At 48.6% G+C, this 19,721-nt stretch overlaps 1 protein-coding gene across 1 annotated transcript in view; it reads left to right on the top strand.

The window, feature by feature from the left end:
* The window catches only part of SULF2 (sulfatase 2), a 97,928-nt gene that overhangs the window by 35,344 nt on the left and 42,863 nt on the right, over positions 1-19,721 (top strand). The window contains exon 3 of the mRNA XM_090286532.1: positions 5,600-5,839. Within this exon, the coding sequence (XP_090142658.1) occupies positions 5,600-5,839 (240 nt within the window). The remainder of the gene's footprint in view (positions 1-5,599; positions 5,840-19,721) is intronic.

Below are 19,721 nucleotides of genomic sequence, written 5' to 3'. Positions count from 1 at the left end.
AGCACTGAACGAAAGGCTTCACCTAGTTTTTTCTCAGTTAGGATTCTGCAGCAGTCCAGGCGAGAGGCAAATGTGTTCAGATTTAAGTCAAGACTGGGTTTTCTTTTTTCTGCTTACCCCGCCCTCACTACTTTCCCAAGGACAGCCTGACATCCCAGACTCTAATTATGTACATATAACTTTAAGAAAACAAACATTGGAAGGCGTCATCTCCTTAGTTATTCATCAAAACCAGCGCCCCGGTGCCATCAAGGTTGGGGGCCATAGGCGTTCGTCTGGGAGGGGTGCAGGGTGCACCTGCTCCCAGCTGACGCAGGCCTCTGGGGCAGAAAGTGGATGTGAGCTACCTAAGTCCCAGGAATGGCAAAAACTGGGTCATGCTTTGAATCTTGAAAGCTCCCAGCACCTGCTGAGTCCCCAGAGGTAGCGATTGCTCTGGACCAGACCTTTAGAAGAACAGATTAACTCAGCATCTCCTAAAATGCCCAGGTAATTCACGAGATCATCTCAGATGACAGGTCAACAAACATTGATCTTACTACTTATGAACTCATGTTGATATACATCAAAAAATATACTATTAGCCCGTCAAATCCAAAATTTTACATAGTTACTTGGGTTGAGATTCAAGTTTATTTTTTTAAAGCCGCTTAGAGTGAAATATCAAATAAATAATAGCACAGGCAGTGCATTGAGAGGCCCCCAAAAAGCTGTCACAAAGTGGGTAGGCAAATGGGTGTCGTGGGGAAAATGCCACATTCCTGGCAGGTGAGTGACTTGCGCATCGAAACTTAAGTGCCATCTATAGGGTAGGGGTGGGGCTTCCCAGACCCGTTAGAGTCACAGAGAGGTGTCAGGGTGACCTCAGCCCTGGCCCAGCGAGGTAGAAAGGTTTGATCACGGAAAGAAACCGAGCCTGTTTTTGTCTGCCTGTCCCCAGGTTTATGTTGGACAGAATAAGTTTTGGTTGGCTGGCTCAGCTTTGTTTTAAATAGTGAGAACCAGCCTTTTTATTTCTGTGTGGCCTGACTTCCAGGCTGTTCCCTCCCCCGACAGCCGTCCGTCCGCGTTAGTGCTGTGCTGGGCTAGGAGGTTTGAGCATATGTTTCTGAGTTCCAGATGTGGCTTTCCAGAGCCTCGTCGCTGTGGCAGTTTTAATAAAGCAGGTTACTGTCCCCAAGGGGAGGTTTAACATGCAGTGGTGCTTATGCACAGATGCTGCTGTCATTTCACGGCGTCGTGAAATTGTGCTTTCGTAGTGGATTGACACAGCTCTCCTTCACTGGCTTATTGGGGCTGGAGTGAGTACGCCTGGCAGGCACGCACAGGCAGCGACCAGTCAAGGGCAGCCCGTCGCTCACTTCCTCTGAAATTAGTGGGCTAGAGCTATGAGCACTTCGAGACCCTGGTTTTGCACAGGTTAAAAATAAGAAACGGTTCTGCAGGCTGTTTGCTTTTTGCCAACGCAGCCCTTGGGGCTGCTGACTGCCGGTGAATATTCACCAGGTGATGAAGCCTTTCCGCTTTCCTGGAGAAGGGTCAGGCGGGTCAGGTGGGCAGCCAGCCTAGTCCTTTCTGCAGTGACTACAGGCCGAGGGAAGCTGCAGTCTCATTCCCTCCTCTGTCTTCATCGTTTGTGAGGAGCAGCCAGAGGGGTGAGGCCGCCTGGATTGTCCTAGGTTCATTTCTTCACAAAATGTTTATTGAGCACCTGCTGTATGCCAGGCACTGTTCCAGGCCTGGGCTGTGGGGCACAGTCAGTAATGAAAGCTCTTGTGCACCTGATATCTGGGGAGGCAGCAGAATGACAAGCAAGATCAAGATGTTAAAAATATACAAGTACATTGTGTATTAGATAATGTGTCAGAGTTGAAATGTAAAACAAGGAAGAGAATATGAAATATCCAGGCAGGATGGAGGAGTAGAACTGTGGATTTGGTGGGCAGGGAAGGCCTCACTGAGAAGAGAACTTTGGAGTGGAGACAAGGAGGGAGTGAAGGCCCAGGCCGTGGGGGGATTGGGAAAAAGGAGTTCCAGGTAGGAAGAACAGCATGGGCTAAGGCTCTGAGGTGGGAATGAGCCTGGCTGCAGAATGCGGGTGGAGGGCTAGGTCCCACAGGGCCTGTGGGCAACCACAGGCCCTTCATTCTCGAGAAAGAGGGAGCCATGGAAGGTGCTAAGGAGAGGAGTTGCAAAGCCAAGGCCTTCTGGGACCAGGCAAGTAATGTGGATGTATGAAGTTGGTGTGAGGCTATAGGGAGTGCTGGGGCATGCATCCAACTAGAGAGCATATGAAGTGTTTAGGGCTATTTAAAGTCCACTGCATAAAACACACACACACACACACACACACACACACACATCCATGGACACAAACCAACTTGGGCTCCTGAGTTATATGGAAACCCAAAGAGTAAGAACAATTTTTGGTTATTTTAGCAGATATCTGTTAAGCTCCCACTATGTGCTGGGCACTGTTCTTGGCTTGGGAATAAGACAGTGAATAAAGTAGGTCTAAATCCCTGCCCTCATGGAGCTGTTCCTGCAGAAGCGACAGGCAGCAGGCAAACAAGCACAGTGGAAGTGACTTTGGGGCCTGAGTGCAGTCTTTGCCCTGGGGAGAAGGGAGGTGGGAAAGGAGATGAGGAGGGCTGGGAGTGGGGGGTTTCAGTGCAGGGCCAGGGAAGGTGTCGCTGAGAGGCCTGACATTTGGTCATTAACCTGAAGGTGGCCAGGAGAGAGCCCCCCCCCCCCCAGGGGGCAGGGGCACTGCTTAGGCAGATACCACGAGGTGGGAATGTGGCCAGTATCCAAGCTTAGGATCTCACAGGCATAACCTTGACCTCGATATCTCAGTTTGTGGTAAAAATTCAAGGTGGAAGGAACTGATAGGCCAGCAGAAGACCTCCTGGGATCCCAAGGAGCCAGATCTCCATAAGCAGTCTGAGGCTGACGAGGCCCCAGGGCTCTGCCAGACCAAGACAGGGGCCCTGAGACCATGCCACGCTCCATCAGGTTCCAGCGAGTTAGCACCGGGGGGTTGAGGGAAGCCTCCAAAAGCCCACCGCCTCCATCCCTTCCAGAGGGAGACTTCACCCCCAGTGGAAAGCTGGGACCCTTGGGGACGTCTCACGAGGGCATGTGACCTTGAGACAGGTATTCATGCAGTCCCAGGGCCTGACAATTCCTGTTCAGACACAAAGCCTGTTCTTTCCTCCACCCACCGGGGGCAGCCTTGGCCAAGGGGCTCAGGAAACACACCTGGCAGCAGGAAGGTGTCTCTTATAAAACCACCTCTACGCTGGGCTTGGAAGGCTTTGCTCTGTGTTCTTCAGTCAGTCAGTGGGTTTTTACAAAGTATCAGTTATGTATTCCTGGGGTTGGGGCGTTAGGCAGTGCCAGGATCACCTAGAGCTCAAACCAGACGAGAGGCAAATCATAAACAAGCAAACCAGTAAAATGACCATTTCAGAAGGAGATACTAAGAATCATACACTGGTGTGATGAGAAGTACCCAGGGTGGGAGTTCCTTCAGATATTGGCCTTGGTGAGGAGGTGACCTCGAAGTTGAGATCTGAATAATGGGATAAGCCAGGCAAAGCAAAATCTCAGAAAGTCCCAGGCAGCGGCAATAGCAAGTGCAAAGGTCCTGGGGCAGGGATGAGCTTGGAGCATTTGAGAAAAATGAGGCCAGTGTAAGCCAACTGAGCAAAGAGGAGGGACGAGATGAGGTCAAAGAAACACTGGAAGGGAGTTGACAGGGGAAGGCAGGTCTCGAAGACTCTTTTAGGCCATGGGAAGAAATTCGATGTTTCTTGTGAGTACAATGGAAAGCTATTGGATGGTTTTAAGCCTGAAGAGATAGGATCTGTGTTTACCTCAGGGAAGCTCTAGCTCTGTTTCCTTCTGTATTTGGCAGAAAGATGGGATAAAGAGCTATATAAATCTCCTCTTCATTCTTAGGCTTTAGGGACAGAGCACTGAGGGGGTGGTCTGCTTGGGTGTTTGCAGGTCTCTCGGGGATTCTTGTGATTGGGATCTGCAGCTCCGCAGCCTGAACCTCAAATGCCTGCTAGATGCTATATTGCTTTCCAATTGCTGTCCTAACAAATTGTCACAAACGGGTTGGCTTAAAACAGCAGAAATTGATTCTCTCACAGTTCTGGAGACAGTAGTTCAAAATGAGGGTGCCGGCACAGCCCGGTTTCTCCGAAGGCTCTAGGGGAGAATCCTGCCCTGCTCTTTCAGCTTCTGGGGGCTCCAGACATTCCTTGGCTTGTACATGTGTCCCTGCCTCCAACTTCACCTGGCCATTCCCCCTGTGTCTGTGTGTCTCCTCCTTCTGTCTCTTGTACGGACACTTGTCATTGGATTTAGGGCCCACCCAGGTAATCCAGGATGACCACACCTCAAAATCCTTACGTGTATTCACAAAGACCCTTTTTCCAAATTAGATCACATTTACATATTTCAGGGCTTAGAACATGGACCTATCTCTAGAGGGTGGGCCATCATTCCACCCTACAGACCCCAAGAACTGCAGGAAAAAGGAAGAGCTGAGGATGGCCATAGAAGGAAGAGAAATTCCACTATTTCCATTATTACTAAGTGTATGGGTACCAGCCAAACACAATTACGCATCCACCCTTCGCACGTTTATTGAGCACCTACTGTCTGTCACATACCACAGGGGCACTGAGGATGAGTACTGAGCGAGGCACAGTCTTTGCCCTCATGGGGCATAGCAGTGCGTGGGAAAGCACCTGCGCATGGCAGGTTTCCACACATGTTACTTTCCTTCCCGTCCTGCATGCCTTACTCTGCTGACAGCTTCCTTGGGAAACAAGACGAGGCATGTATGAACCCACTGTACCTGGTGGTGTGTAATTAAGCCCTAATAACACAGGCTGCGCGTGGAACAAGAGCTCGAGGGAATTAGAAACCAGAGTGATCCCAGAGGGTGACTAGAAGAGGCGCCCAGCAACTGATGGGTTAGATCTGGGGGCAGATGAGAAGTAGGTTCCAATCCAGAGGAGTGTGGGAACAGAGGAGGTAGGCATGGCTCATGGCTGATGTAGGTAGAACATTTCGGCTGGAGAGTAATCACAGAGAAAGTGGGCCAGGGGGTTGGCGTGACCAGATTTCAAAAAGAGCAAACAATTCTTGGGACGATTCCAAACAAAACAAAATCTTCCCTCAGTTTACATAACAGTTGCTTCCTATATATATATATCAGTGTATATTAATCCTCTGCAGAAAAAATCTTCTGTTTATAAAAACAGAGTTCCGTCCTAGGCCCAGAGAACTTAGGCACAGGCTTTCACCTACACCGCACAGACACCCAGTGCGAACGGGCTCCCAGGATGCCACCTCATGGTGAAGGTCCATCCCAAGTGCCTCGCTGGTCGCGACCCGCACATGCCCGTAGTACACCCCACCGGTCGCGGGAGGTTTCCAAAATGTATCCCCCTCCCCAGGAGTGGGGGTGCCACCCTGTTGGGGGCCACTCGGCGCCCGCAGGGCCCTAATGGTGGCGCGCCCCCCGGGGCGCACGGGGTAGGCTCTGCGGGCGGCCTCTCACCTCCCGCCCCGGTTGCAGGTTCCATGCAGGTGATGAACAAGACGCGGCGCATCATGGAGCAGGGCGGGGCGCACTTCATCAACGCCTTCGTGACCACGCCCATGTGCTGCCCCTCGCGGTCCTCCATCCTCACCGGGAAGTACGTCCACAACCACAACACCTACACCAACAACGAGAACTGCTCCTCGCCCTCCTGGCAGGCGCAGCACGAGAGCCGCACCTTCGCCGTGTACCTCAACAGCACCGGCTACCGGACAGGTGAGGGGGGCGGGCGGCGGGGCCCCGGGAGGTGGCCGCGGTGGCCTGGGACCCATGTCTCCCCCAGGGTTGCCCCTGTACCACGGGGCCACCTAGATGACTTTATTTAAAAGTGGTGCGTTTATTTCTATATGCATTAGAAAAATACATGTTGCTGTGCCTATAGTAGGGATAGAAAGTGACCTTTTCAAAAGAATTTGAGCTTAAAAAAAAGGGGGATTCCACTTAAAATATGAAATACAGTAGAGAGAGAGGCCAGAAATCCTTGTGCGTGAGTTTGCATTCTTCGTAAATGATGTTGTTAAAGCCACCGGGGACCGAAGTATTATTGACTTTAGATCATTAGCATGGAAGAAGGTTCCAGAAGAACACGAGGCTAGGGAATGGTGAGAAAACTGTTGTGGAGAATGGAGAGGAGCATATGTGGGAATTGTGTGGCCACTATGGAATGGTCTAGAAGTTGGCATGGCCAAGCACTTTGTCCACACTTGACTGTCGGCACTACCCGGTGTCGCATGCCGGGTGAGAGGGAGCAAGGTCTGTTTACCTTGGAGGAGGTGCTTTGCTGGTTTCTGAAGACTCATCTCAGACGGGTTGCCTGAAGCAAAGACACAATTACAGTCACTCGCCTCCAACACCATTGCATAATCCTGCAACCTCAATTAATTTGGTTTGCTTTAATTAAAAATAAACACTCCCCACCTTGGCAAAGGAGCCGAGGCAGTTGTGAAATCAGATACTGTGGCATGGATGTTGCAATTCCAGGAAGTGTGTCCCAGTGACCAGGTACTTTTTCAGGTGGGAGTGACACGAGGAAAGGACCGAGGCCTCGCTCAGCTCCGTTCACAGCTGGAGGCTGGGCAGCTTCCCTCGGTTACAGCGTGTGGCTGTGCAGACAGGGAGCCGGGCAAGCTGGTGAGGTGACTCTCCTTGCAGACTCATCTGCTGCCAGCATCAGCCGGGAGGCGGCTCCCGCAGAGAGCACCTGGGAGGCCCGGATCCCGAACACACAACTGTCGGTCCTGGGTCTCTGCGGAGAGCCACGTGTCACGGTTTACCAAGGACCGCCGCGCAGGTGGTCGCAGGGGCCTGGATGTACGTAGATGCAGAAAGCAGGACGGAGGGAGAGGGTGGGCTGCAGCAGACCAGAGGGCACCAACTGAAGGGGCATCTGCCCCTCCGGTCCAGATACAGCAGGTCCTCAGAAGACATCATTTTGTTCAGTGCCATTACATTATAGTGTTGGTTAGATGCCGTAGGAACTTGACTCTTGTTTGCATTAATTCTCCTGTGGTAAAGTTGGCTTCATTCTACGTTATTTCCCTTCAAGTCGCCGAATCTATCAATGACGTTAAGTGAGGACTTAGTTTAATTAGAGCCATTTATGCTAAGGGTTGCCAACCTTCAGATATTTCTACTCTGACCTTTTCGCTGAAATCTGCTGGTTTAGAAAATGTTGGCAAAACTCACTGTTAGCTGTGGGCCAAACAAAACACGTCTAAGGGCTGAGTGTGGCTCACAGACCCCTTTGTACCACCTCTGGCCAAAAGGCCTGGGCAGAACCTTTAGCCTTAGATGCCAAAGAACAGAAAGGACCCTAAAAGTGTTCTCATCACACACACACACACACACACGCACACACACTCACGCACACACACACATACACCCGCAACTCACAGGAAAGAGATTTTCCCAGAGTCATAAATGCGGTGCTTGTGGCTTAATCCAATGGAAAAAAGACCATGGGAATTCAGAGGGAACATGGGCCTCACATCCATCCAATTGAAAGGAAGCACATACCCTGCAGTATCTTGGGGGTTCATGATGGGTTTCAGAATCATACAGATGGTGCAAAGAAAGGAGCTGTCTCTCAGGAATAGTCTTCAAAATTGATTTCCCAAACTGATCCTTAAATTTACACAAATCACCGAAACGCTGTTTCTCCAAAGAACGGCTTTCATCAGACTGTGTTTAATTGTTCATACCCTCATTGAAGACTGCCAGGATAACGTCAGAGGTAAATTTCTACACACAGAACACTTCTTTTTTGTAAAACGTCACTGAGAATTTTATTTGTTATATTGAGAAGGCCCCTCTGTACAAGAAACCCCATCACGACCTGACTTTCAGAACTGAGGATCCTGAAATCCATTTTTACTTGGAGCTGGTATGCTCCTAGTCATTAACTAACAAGAGCAATGTACCAGGTATACTTTCCCCCATTTATATTAAGTTACTGCTTAAAGTGAAAACGTTTTAAAGCTACCACTACTTAATAATATTATGTTGGTCATTGTTATTTCACTGAGGACGATGACTAGAAAACTATAATAAATTCAAAATCCCTCTTAAATTAATGTGATTTTTATGACTCACATTAGAAAATAAAACTTTTTAGTCCCCCCAAAACCAGTGGTCAACTATTCTTGCTGGGTCATTAGACACATTAGACCCCGCATTCTTGTGTAGGGCAGCTGTTGATTGGATTTATGGTGGTGTTTGAGACTCTCAGGAGAGCAGCTGGTTCTCACTCTCAGTTAAAAGTCCACGCTGCTTGGGCGGCCTGCCCCACTCAAGGTCATGAATCGATCGGAAACTCAACCACTTATTTTTTATTGAGATATAATTGACATATAACATTATATTAGTTTCAGCTATACAAGATAATGATTCGATCTTTGTAGATATTGCAAAGTGGTCACCACAATAAATTAGTTAGCATCTATCACCACATGTGTTTACGAACTGTTCCGTGTGTGATGAGAACTTTTAAGATCTATTCTCTCAGTTTTCAAACATGCGGTACAGTATTATTAACTGCAGTCACCATGCTGTCCCTCACATCCCCATGGTTTGTACCTTTGACCCCCCCTTCACCCATTTTGCCCGCCCTTAAACCCCTGCCTTTGGCAACCACCAATGTGTTCTCTGCATCTATGAGCTCATTTTCTTAAGATGCCACATGTAAGTAGTATCACATGGTAATTGTCTTTCTCCATGTGACTTGTTTCACTCAGCCTAATGCCCTCAAGTTCCATCCATGTTGTCTCAAATGGCGAGATTTTCTTTTTTATGGCTGAATAGTATTCCATTGTGTGTATAGGTATGTGTCTTTATCCATTCGTCCATTGATGGACAGAGGTTGTTTCCATATCTTGGATTAATAATGCTCCAGTGGACATGGGGATACATATATATTTTTGAGGTTGTGTTTTCATTTTCTTTGGATAACTACCCAAAAGTGGAATTGCTGGATCATATGGTAGTTCTAGTTCTAATTTTTTGAGTGGCAGCACCAACTTATGGTCCCGTCAACAGTGCACAAGGGTTCCCTTTGCTCCACATTCTCGGCAATGCTTGTTACTGCCCGTCTTTTTGACAGTTATTTTAGCAGGTGGGGGGGGGGAGCAGCTCACTGTGGTTTTGCATTTCCCTGACGATTGGTGATATTGAGCATCTTTGCATGTACCTGTTCGCCCTCTGTAGCTGTTCTTCAGAGAAATGTCTGTTCACATCCCCTGCTCACTTTTTAAATCAGAATGTTTGGTTTTTTGCAGTTGAGTTGTGTGAGTTCTTTAAATACTTTGGAAATCAACCTTTTATCATACATATGACTTGCAAATCTTTTCTCCCATTCAGTAGGCTGCCTTTTCATTTTGTTGACAGTTGACTTTGCTGTGCAGAAACTTTTTCTTTGGATGTAGTCTCATTTGTTCTTGCTTCTATGGCTTTTGCTTTTGGTGTGAAAATTTTTTAAAAATCATCACAAAAACTAACATCAAGTTATAGTTTCAGATCTTATGTTCAAGTTTTTAAGCCATTTTTGAGTTATGTATGGTCAGAATACTGTTAGTATTAATTCTTCTTTGAATGTTTGATGGAATTCATCAAAGAAGCCATGTGGTCCTAAACTTTTGTTTGTAGGGAGGTTTTTGATTGTTGAATCAATCTCCTTGCTGGTAATCCCTCTGTTCAGACTTTCTGTTTCTTCATAATTCAGTCTTGGTAGGTTGTATGTTTCTATGAATTTATCCATTTCTGCTAGGTTGTCAACTTTGTTGGCATATAATTGATCATAATAATCTCTTATGTTCTTTTGCATTTTTGTGGTTTTAGTTGTAATGTCTCCTCTTTGGTTTTTTATTCCGAATCTTCTTTTTCTTGGTGACTCCAGCTAAAGGTTTGTCTAGTTTATCTTTTCATTCAGAGAATCAGCTGTTTGTTCCATTGATTTTTTTTCTATTGTCCTTTAGTCTCTGTTTTATTTCTTTCTGCTCTTATCTTTATTTCCTTCCTTCTACTAACTTCACGCTTTGTTTGTTCTCTTTCTAGTTCCTTGAGGTGTAAAGTTAGATACCTTATTTGAGACTTTTCTCGTTTCCTGATGTAGACATCATGCGTGAGCTTCCGTCTTAGAGCTGCTTTTGCTGCATCCCATAAGCTTTGCCGTGTTGTGGTTCCGTTTTCATTTGTCTCGGGGTATTTTTTTCTCTTTTGATTTTTTCTTTGACTGTTAAGTTGTTCAGTAGTATGTTGTTTAGTCTCCATGTACACTGACTTTTCCAGTTTTCTTGTCATTGATTTCTAATTTCCTACCATTATTGGCAGAAAAGATGCTTGATATGATTTCAATTTTCTTAAATTAATTAAGACTAATTTTGTGACCTAACATGTAATATATCATGGAGGATGTTCCATGCACACTCGAGAAGAATGTGGATTCTGTTGCTTTTGGATGAAAAGTTCAGTGTGTATCTATCAAGTCCCATCTGCTATAATGTGCTGTTTAAGGCCGATGTTTCCTCATTGATTTTCTGTCCAGGTGATCTATCCATTGATGAAGGTGGGGTATTATTGTATTGTTGTCTGTTTCTCCTTCTAGGTCCATTAATATTTGCTTTATATGTTTAGGTGCTCCTAAATTGATCAAATTGATGAGAAATAAGTCACATGAGCCATACGAGTACAAAGGAGCCTGGGGAATGTAGTCTTTATTCTGGGTGGCTGTTTGCCCAGCTAAAAATTCTTCTTCTTTTTTTTTAAAGATTTTATTTATTTATCCCTAAGGAGAAGGGAAGGGAGGGAGAAAGAGAGGGAAAGAAACTTCAAGGTGTGGTTGCTTCTTTCACACACCCAACTGGGGATCAGACCCGCAACCCAGGCGTGTGCCCTGACTGGGACTCAAACCAGCAACCCTTTGGCTCGCAGGCCAGCGCTCAATCCACTGAGCCACACCAGCCAGGGCTAAAAATACTTTTACTATGGGAGAAGAAGAAAGTGAATACTGAGGGCGGATTAAACTCACAACCACAGTAACAGTTCTCAACTATTTGTGTATGTGATACGCTTTTGAATACAGAAGTCAGACTGAACTGTGGAGGACTGGAACTGGAAAAATCTTCCCTAAGGAGACCAACTATTGACCAATATTTCATGTAAATAGTTTTTTAATGTATTTAGTTGGGTATTTTTATCTTGAAAAAAATGAAACTACAAAATTTTGAAAAAAACCTTTATTTTATGTTGCATCTAACAGTATTTAATAAAGGCTAGATTATCATTGTCACTAATGGGTTCATTACTTAAACAAATTGATGAAGTGTCAGTTGGGGGTGGGGTGTAGTCTGTCTAACAAATTTAAATGAAAATACAATATAATATTCTTTACTTCACCTTCAGTTTTTATAGCAGATTTGATCAGTTTTGCCAGGGCCTCTCTTAATCCTTTGACACTGACTCTTCCCCTGTGAAGTGCGTATTAACTTGCCATTATTTTCAGTGGCCTCTTCTTTAATTATCTCAGAGCCCAAATTATTGTTTGTCAGTGGACTTACTGGTACTTCCAGCTGTCCTTCAGCATCGCTTTAATTAATCTCACAAAACCTTGCATCTTTTACAAGAGTTGCCATTCTATCTTGCACTGATCTTGCTTTGTGTTGTGTTTGCAATAAAGGCTGACAAAGAATGAAGTAGGAAATGCTGAGTTTAAGCAGGATAAATATCCATTTGTTCGTGGATAGTTCCATGTGTGGGCTTCCTCTAAATTTGGGGACATGGATCTCAAGTATAACTAGCCTTGAAAGGATAAATTGCACGCTCAGTTTTTACACGTGTACCTCGCCATCTTTAGCACACTTACGCTAACCGGACTATGCCCACTCACGCCCACGAGTCAAAGTTCCACAGTGTTCTTGGAATGAGTTACTTCCCAGCCCTTTGCAAGGTTAGTTGAGGGCAAGAGTCCTGCCTGGGTTTGAGTACAGGCTCGACCACTTACTAGTTGAATGAATTTGGACAAGTTATTACATTTCTTTGTCTGGGTTACCTCCACTGAGCATAAATAATGTTACTTAGCTCATAGGGTTTTGTGAGGATTAAATATGTTAAGACAGTGACACATAGAAAACACTTAAGAGATGTTAGCAGTGATGATAATGACCATTTGCACGGGCAGCCCAGCCTCCCACAACCCCGCCCCCCGCCCCCAGGCCAGTGTTCCAGTGAAGGTCACAGTAGGTTACTTGGACAGGGGAAGTCAGCGGTGCAGGGCCTCGACCTCTCTGGTAATCAGCGAAATGCAAATTAGACCAACAATGAACTGTCACATTCCCCCCCCCCCCCCCCGTATGTTACCGCAGCGAATATGCAGAGGTCCTGCACACCTGACCTTGGGAGGGGGCGGGAAAGCAGGCAGCCGCGTACACTAGAGTTGGGGATGCATATTGGCACCTCCACTTTGAAGAGCAAGTTGGCGATTTCTAGCAAAGCTGATAATGTGCGTGTGCTTCCATTCAGCATCTCTTCTCTGGTTCTTCCCCCTCGCTTCTGGGAGGTGCTCTGTAGGCTCTGCTTGAGCAAGGAGAAAACACTTCCTGGTGATTACATGGCCAGCAGATGGTCTTCAGACCCAAGTGACAGAAACCCCAACTCCAAGCGGCTTCAATAAAATAGTGAATTTTTTGCTCCCTAAACTGAAAAGGGTGACCTTTAGGCAGAGGCAGATCCTGTGGTTTAACAGTATCATGATTTTATCATAAGGCTTGAGGTCTCAAGATGCTGGCTGGTGCTTCCAGGTGCTAGGTGCCTCTTCCCAGAATGCCAGGGTAGGGAGAGGCTTTCTGATGGGGCCACAGCCCAACCCCTGAACCAATCACCATGGAGAGTAGATGGGATAAGCCAAATAGCTTAGCCTACATCACCTGTTCCTGGAGCTGCAGGTGGAGTCAGTGCTCCCCCCACCCCAACAGCTGGGTCCCCACATAGAAATGGAGGGCTATTGGGAAGAATAAGGAGGAGAAACCTACTGCAGAGGCATCATGAATTTCCACTGCACTGCTGTTGTATAAAAAAAAAAAAAAAAAAAAGACCATCTTTTCCAGCCCTTTCTGGCAAGTCAGACGGGAGAGCCCATTTTATTCTCATTAGGGAGATGCTTTCTCATCCACATGGCCATCTGAGTCTGGCAATTTTGAGGTGGTTTCCCCGCCCAGCTCCTGCCATCTGGTGCAGACTTTTGCAGAGATGTGAGCGTTGGTGGGGAGCCTTCTACCCCTCCCTCGTCCTGTTCTGGAATGCGTTGGGGGGCGAGGGAGCATGCCCCTCGTTACACACCCACACTGTGCCGGGGCTCCCAGTTGGAGTTGTGTTCAGATTTGGCCCCAGGTACCTACCCCAGTTATTTTTGCTCTTCTCCTCACACACTGCTGGGGAGGGAGGGCAGCTGAGGACCTGCACAACTTGGCCGTCCACCTTGGACAGCCACCCGCGGGGTGTTGGGGGAGGCTGGGACATCCTGCCGCCCCGTCACACGGGAGGGCAGAATGGCTTCTGCTGGGCGCTTGGGCATTCACTGCTGGCGCATGAAGGCAGGTGTGCGTGTGTGACTTGTTTGACCCTGAAGTGGTTTCAGGACTGCAAAGACATGAGGGCTGGCACTCCGGGCGCCTCCCTCCTTGACCAGTCTGTTTGGATCTGCCTTGAGCCTCTGCCCCGACCCCCACACACCGGCACCCAGCTGCCTCCTGAACATCTCCCCTTGGGTGTCTGCCCAGCATTGCAAACCTGTAGACCTGTCATGTCCAAAAGGACTCCCTGATCTTGTCCCTCCCTCCCGCCCTCCCCGGGTGCCCCTCACTGTCTTCCCCTGAGCGGCTCCCTCGTTCCAATCATTCAGGCCAAACCCTGAATGTCACTCTTAGTTTTTTTTCTCTTCCTTTCACATTCCACGTTCGATCCGTCTGCGGCACCCATCAGCTCTCCCTCCACAATACACCAGAATCCATGCTGCCGCCCTGAGCTACTCCTCCTTCTCGCCCTGCCCCGGCCTCCCTGCTCCCCACCCAAAAGAGGGTTCCCTCCCCCTCCTTACCCCTCCCCTGTGTTATTTTCCTTTGGAGCCCTTGTCGACACTTATATTTGTTCTTCCAACCTCTCAAGTTAAATTATGTCCCTGCCCTCCTTCCCGATTTCCGACCCTGCTTCCTGCTTCATCTGTCGCTCCGGCCCTTTCCAACACTGACGAGTTACTTCGCCATTTATCTAGCTGGTTGTCTCGCTTGTAAAGTATCGGCTCCATGGAAGCAGGCCTGTCTAGTCTGTAATCCCTGCTATCCCCGTGTCTGGAAGACGGCCTGCCTGTAGTAGGTGATCAGTGAACCTTTGCAGGATGCATGGACAAATCCGCATATTCTGTCCAGGGCCAGCAGCCCCTACCCCGCCCCCATCTTTTCTAGACTCCCTTCTCTTCCCATTTCTCTCCCCCTACCCCCACTCCCGCCACCCTGGCCTCTCCTTTTTCTTCTGGGCCCTTCGGCACACACAGAGAAGAAAGGACTTGGCTCCTTCCTGGGACCCCTCCTCCGGGCCCTCATGCAGCTGTCCTGCCTTCACAATGGCAGCCTTCTCTCGGCTTGGCCTTTCTCCTGGGTTTGCCCCCCACTCCCTTCCTCTCCCTCCAGCGCACACACACACATGCACACAGCTGCCTTCTTCCCTCTGTCCAGCTGCCCCTCCGCCTGCCCCCTGCCCGGCCTGTGGGTGTCACAGAGTGTCTTCATTCACCCCAGGAAGGGAGCCCACGTCAAGCAGCAGGGGACCCTCCCTGTCCCTCTCCTCGCCCCCAGGACCCCACCTACCCCACCATGAAAGTCTGGGCATCCGCAGGAGTCAAGCAGCCCCTCCCAGGACCTAGGCTGGCCCAAGGGAGGTGTCCTTAGGAGGCAAACATTTGTCACTGCCACATATATCTTCAAGCTGAATTTCCTTAAACCCCAAGTTAATAGTCACACCTTTTCTCCAAGACCTTCGAATTTCAAAACAAGTAAAACCTGGGCGTGGGGGTGCAGAGAATTCGGCCCTGCTTCTAACTCCTTTGTGACCTTAGCTGAGGTCCGGCCCCCTCTGGGCCTCAGTTTCTCCAGCTGTGCAGCAGCATTGCTGCATGTATGTGTAAGTCACCCAATGTCTTTGATGTGACTTCACCCTGAGGGTCGTGTGACCAGTGCCCACAAACCTGGGAGGAGAGGTCCCCTGGGGCTACGAGGTGACAGGCCACTTGGAAAGAGGAAGAAGGTGGTCCTGTGTTTCAGCTTTTCAAAGACAGGGTGTGAGGCTGATCAAGCAAGATTTCTGTTTGTCCCTGGGCAGCCCTTGGGAGCCCTCTGTCCCAGCCTGTTAGCTGAGGTGCTTGTTTCCTGAGGCTGCTGTCACCAAGTGCCACAGCCCAGGTGGTTTACAACAGCAGAAATGGACTGTCACGGTCCTGGAAGCTAGGAGCCCCAAATCAGGTGGCATCAGGGCCACCCCCTCCGAAGGCTCTCAGGAGAATCCCTCCTCACCGCGTCAGCTCCCGGCAGTCACTGGCAACCCTTGGCTTTCGGCTGCCATCACTCCGGTCTCTGTCCCCATCTTCACGTGGCCGTCTTCCTGGGTGTCCTTCTCGTCACATGGCCTTCTTTCCTCTGCATGCCTGTGTCCTGATGCCCCTCTTCTTATAAGGACAGCAGTCATGGGGTGAGAGCCCACCCTGATCCAGTATGACTCATCTTAACTGGGTGACATCTACCAAGGCCCTATTCCCAAATAAAGGCGCCTTCCCAAGTACCCAGGCTTGAACTTGAACATGTGGTTTCAGGACCACGGCTCCACCCCCACCAGCCCGTTCTTGGTTCTTGCGCACACACCACTTTATTTAGTGCTCACGATGGCACATTAACCTCCGGGAAGCGGCAGGGTCTTGGGGTTGAGCTGGAGGAAAACCCCCTGCAGGGGAGTAGGAACTCACAGCAAGCTGGCACCCACCCTCCAGCACCTGCCCTGGCCCCAGGCGCGCGCAGGGAGGCCGCCTAGCCCATCGGCTCCAGTGCTTTGGTTTCACTCTCACCCCGACGGGCATTAAAACGCCCATGGAAATCAGAATAAAAGCGAGAGGCAGGACCTCTGTGTTGGACGGATGTGTAAGCCCTACCTGCCAAGCTGCCGGCGGCTTTGCAGGAGTTTTCAGGGCAAGTGTGACCTTCGGCAGCTCCCCCCTCCCTGGAACATTCTGGAAGGGCATACACTAGAGCTGCTAGGCCCCACACAGTAGCCACCAGGAGCTTTTGAACTTTAATTTAAAATAGATCAGACTTAAGATTCCATTTCTCAGTCTCACTAGCTGTGTTTCCAGTGCCCCTGGGCGCACGCGGGTGCCGGATTGAACGGTACAGATAGAGAACATTTCCTTCCTCGCGAGAAGGTCTGTGGGACAGCCTTGGAATGAAGTGCCATTCAAGCAGAATCTTTTTGGAGGAGGGCACACAAACCTTTGAGAATATAATAATAATATAAACAATAGGAAAAATGCAACTGATCACCAAGCATTTACCATGCTCAGACCTTGGGCCAGGCGCTCACACAAGCCTAGGAGGTGGGTGCCGTCCCTCCTTATTCCTGTGTTGCCTCTCAGGCCCCGAGCACGGGCATCTGTTTTGTTCACCCGCCTTTCCAAGCTGTCACGGTCCGTCCGTGGCTGTGCTGCGGGTCAGAGCTTCAGGATCCTGGGGCTTGTGGATCCCCCTGCCCACAGACAGGGTCTTGTTCTCTGAATGAGTACACACCCCCGCCGTGGCCAGCAGGGCATTACCAACACATGTTGTGAGCCCTTCAGAATCCATCTGTGCTGTGCTGGGACAGGTCAGAGCAGCAGGAGAGAGGGCTTTCAGCAAAGGAGGGGGAACTCTTCCTGAGGCCACAGCAGGGTCAGCTCTCTGCCATGTGTGTGGGGACCCTGTCCATCCAGAGAACCCAATGCATAGACGGTCCGGGCGGGGCAGGGGGCAGAGCCCTGAAGCCCAGCCAGATGTGCCCGTTGGATGTTGACCAGACCCAGAGTTGCCAGATGTTCTGATTTGTCAAAAGTGCAATATCCAGTTTTTATGTGAAATTGCCCAGTTTTCAAATGTGGACTCTTTGCTCTACTTTTTAAAAATAAATAAAAACACCAGTCAGGCCCAAAGCAAACACACCTGTGGGATGGATTCAGCCCACAGGCCACCAGTTTGCACACTTTTTTTCTAACCTGATGGTTCTCAAGGGAGCACACCGCCCCCTAGGGGTTAAAATCTATGAAGGCATTTCTGGTGGTTATAAAGGTCGGGGGATGCCCCTGGCTTCCTGGGGTCCAGGACCAAGGGTCTCTGACGTCCTGCTCTGCACTGAGAGCCCTACACGGCCCCCATAGTGCCTTGCATTCCACCTGGCTTCGGGGTTTCCTACCAGATCATTATATAAGTGGGTTAATTAATGTTGTCTGAACCTTGACCCTAAGTCCAGTGTCTATAAACACGGAAGGTTTTTTGCAGTTATAACACAGCCTGAATTTTCCAGGGATGTATGTGATAAGTAAATGGATAAAATATTATATTTGAATACAAGACTTTTCCAAGAGTTACTGCCTATTGCTAAAGATCCCCTTACGGATGGCCCTGCCACCCGAAGTATTTGAATTGCAAATGCCACCAGCCCACCCAGTCTGTGCTCAGAGCTGTCACATTCGCAGTGAATCTGCATCTCAGTGACGGCATCTGACTGCTCCATGGTGTCTCCTTGATGGATGTGCTCGAGAGTTCACGCTGAAATTTTTCTTTATTATAAATTGCCTTCCTTTTATTTGTCTTACAGATTGCAGTTAGGACATTGTATTGATTTTTTTTTTTTTTTTTGAAACGATGTGCATAGGTAGCGTTTGTCACCTATAAATTTCCTTTCAGGAAAATAAGGGAGCGTTACACAATATTTGTCATAGAAATGGGACATCGGTCTAATGGCGTTGAGAACAGCTCTTTGAAGGATTGGCTTAGTGTCTCATTCCTCCGAGGTGATAATTAAATATCCATCGATTGATGGTCTCCTTAGGCCTTGTTCTAAGGGTCTGTTGTGGGTCTCTTTCCCTCTTCTGTCCCATCCTTCTGGAAGAAAAACACACTTTAATTTTTTTTAATTGTCACCTGAGAATATATTTACTGATTTTAGAGAGAGAGAGAGAAACATCAGTAGGTTGCCTCCCATATGCGTCCTGACCAGGGATCGAACCAGACTGAGCCACCTGGTCAGAGCCAAAACCACACTTAAAAGGGGCAAGAAGATTTTCACGTACAGCTCACCTTTGATGTTGACTCAGATCGTGCTGGGGGAGCCCTCAATGCCTCCCCAACACTAATCAAGTTTCCAGGAAATAGATGGGCACTGGACCTCATTCATTGGAACTGTGTAACCCTCCCAAGGAGTGGAGTGGCTAACATTTAATTAGAGGCCCAAGCAGCCCGCCCTCTGTGCCTCCCACAGACAGTTTATAAAGCCTGGGGATTATCTGCAGCCCAGCCTTCTTCCATAGCAATGACCTTGCCAAAAATAGGCAGGCAGAACACAGGAGTTTGTGAAGGGAAGAGGCAAGCCATAACCCTCAGCCTTCTCTGGTTATTTGCTTGTCCCTTCGTCTCCCCCAGGCAATTAGCCATTCCTCCCCTCCACCCAGCAGCCAGAGGAAGCTTTTAAAAATGGAAATCTAATCATGCCGCTCCCTGCTTACAACCCTCCAATGCTGCTCCCTGCTCTTAAAATAAACTTCTAGATTCTTGCCACAGCTGCCAAGGCTTTGCACGGCCTCAGCCTGGCCTCTCTCTGTCCCCATCTCCTACCTCTCTCCATTCCTTTCTAACAACACCTGGCCTCTTTGCTGTTCCTCAAACATTCTAAGTTCATACCTGCCCCAGGGCCTTTGCACTTCAGTTGCCTCTGCCTACGGCACTGTTCACACCACCACTCACCTTCTATCTCTAACATCCCTTCTGCACCAGGTAGCCCTCTCCACTCCCTGTCACTCTCTCCCATGATTCTGTTGTATGTTTCTAGAAGGACTTATCACCCCCTTGAAATTACCTCAGATGTTTTGAGCTTATTTCTTGCTTGTTCTGTTCACTGCTATATCCCCAGATCCAAGAACAGTGCCTGGTAGGTATTGGGTACTCAGTGAATATTTGAATGAAAGGCTGACTCTCAGGCCTTAGGCTTGATGTAAGCAGAAAATGAGGACAAAGGGGAATTTGGATTGCTATCTTACTTTTCTGGCACTAAAAAGTGTAATTGAAATTAGTTCAGGTGAATTTAGCTGAGTCCCTGTGCTCAAACATTGTCATCAGAACCCTGTCATTCTGCTTGTTGAATGTTCCTTCATTTGGATTGGCTTTATTCTTAGGAAGGTTCTCCTTAGTGATGTTAAGATGGTCCCTGTGGGTCACATCTCACCAGAGTCAGTGGCCGCGGCTGAAAAACAGGGCCTCTTCCTAGAGGTCCAGCAAAAGTCTCAGGGGAGACTTTCATTGGTTCAGCTAGGGTCATGTATCTA

The sequence above is a fragment of the Furipterus horrens genome, unplaced genomic scaffold (genome assembly GCF_987537825.1).
Source record: "Furipterus horrens unplaced genomic scaffold, mFurHor1.1.pri manual_scaffold_8, whole genome shotgun sequence".
NCBI lineage: Eukaryota > Metazoa > Chordata > Mammalia > Chiroptera > Furipteridae > Furipterus > Furipterus horrens.
The sequence above is the reverse complement of the archived record's forward strand: the minus strand, read 5'-3'. Positions and strand labels throughout refer to the sequence as shown.